The sequence below is a fragment of the Haplochromis burtoni genome, unplaced genomic scaffold (assembly GCF_018398535.1).
Source record: "Haplochromis burtoni strain Fernald_Lab_line unplaced genomic scaffold, NCSU_Asbu1 Contig_70, whole genome shotgun sequence".
Taxonomy (NCBI): domain Eukaryota; kingdom Metazoa; phylum Chordata; class Actinopteri; order Cichliformes; family Cichlidae; genus Haplochromis; species Haplochromis burtoni.
This window is the reverse complement of record NW_024582431.1, coordinates 243,068-244,067: the sequence shown is the minus strand read 5'-3', so window position 1 is coordinate 244,067 and position 1,000 is coordinate 243,068. Positions and strand designations below refer to the sequence as shown.

General features: G+C 46.6%; 1 protein-coding gene across 1 annotated transcript in view; it reads left to right on the top strand.

The window, feature by feature from the left end:
• The window catches only part of LOC102310231 (somatostatin-like receptor F_48D10.1), a gene marked incomplete at its 5' end in the record, with an annotated part of 8,351 nt that continues 7,351 nt past the window's right edge, over positions 1 to 1,000 (top strand). Inside the window, 1 exon segment of the mRNA XM_014334440.2 lies at positions 1 to 1,000. Coding sequence (XP_014189926.1) covers positions 540 to 1,000 — 461 coding nt within the window.

Genomic DNA, 1,000 nt, shown 5'->3' with positions numbered 1-1,000 from the left:
CGTGCGTAAAAGCGGTGGCACCATTCACAGCTTGACGCACAACACGCCGGATGACTTGTGAGTGGTTCCAAAGTCAGATCAAAAGAGACGTAAACAGTCAGATCTATTTAAAAAAAAGAAAGAAGAAGAAGCAAAGATAGAGCTGACAAATACAGCACATCATCATCTGTGACTCAACTGCTTACAGTCTAATTCCTCATACGACTACACTACTGTGAAGCTACGTGTATGATACGCTAGGATGTGGAACACCTGCCTCACTGGAGTTCGCTCAGGGCGCACGGGGCGCACACAAACCTTTAGAATTATCGGAGGAGTTTAATGTAGTGATTATTGGTCTTTCTTGTGCACGGACTGTTGATTGAGACAAACTGGATTGTTCCTTTTTTATAGTTCAAAATCACCTTTTCATCGCTTTACTTCACATTTTAAAGCGTGGGGGCTGCTCCGGCTTCTGTCTCGAAAGCATGGGAAAAGAAGAAGGAGGAAAGAGTTTCTTCTAAATCACTGGAATCAAGCCACCACATGGACTGTGAACAATGGAGCAACAAGACCAAAACCTCTGGCATCCCTTTTCATCCGAGCTCAACTCCTCTACATCCTCACCTATCCTCTTCTCTTATCCTCGCCTTTTCAACATCTCCTCCAACATTTCCACTCAGAGTGTCCCCTTTCAGGGTAGCAGCACTCTGATGACCGCAGTCATATCCCTCACAGTCTTCGTGGTGGGTCTGACCGGCAACACTTTGGCGATCTATGTGGTGCTGCGCTATGCCAAAATGAAAACAGTCACCAATATCTACATCCTGAACCTGGCTGTGGCTGATGAGATGTACATCGTCGGGCTCCCCTTTCTTACCACACAGAATGTACTCTCCTATTGGCCCTTTGGCTCTTTCCTGTGCCGCGTGGTCATGACTGCAGACTCCATGAACCAGTTTACGTCTATCTTCTGTCTCACAGTAATGTCGATTGACCGTTACCTGGCTGTGGTTCATCC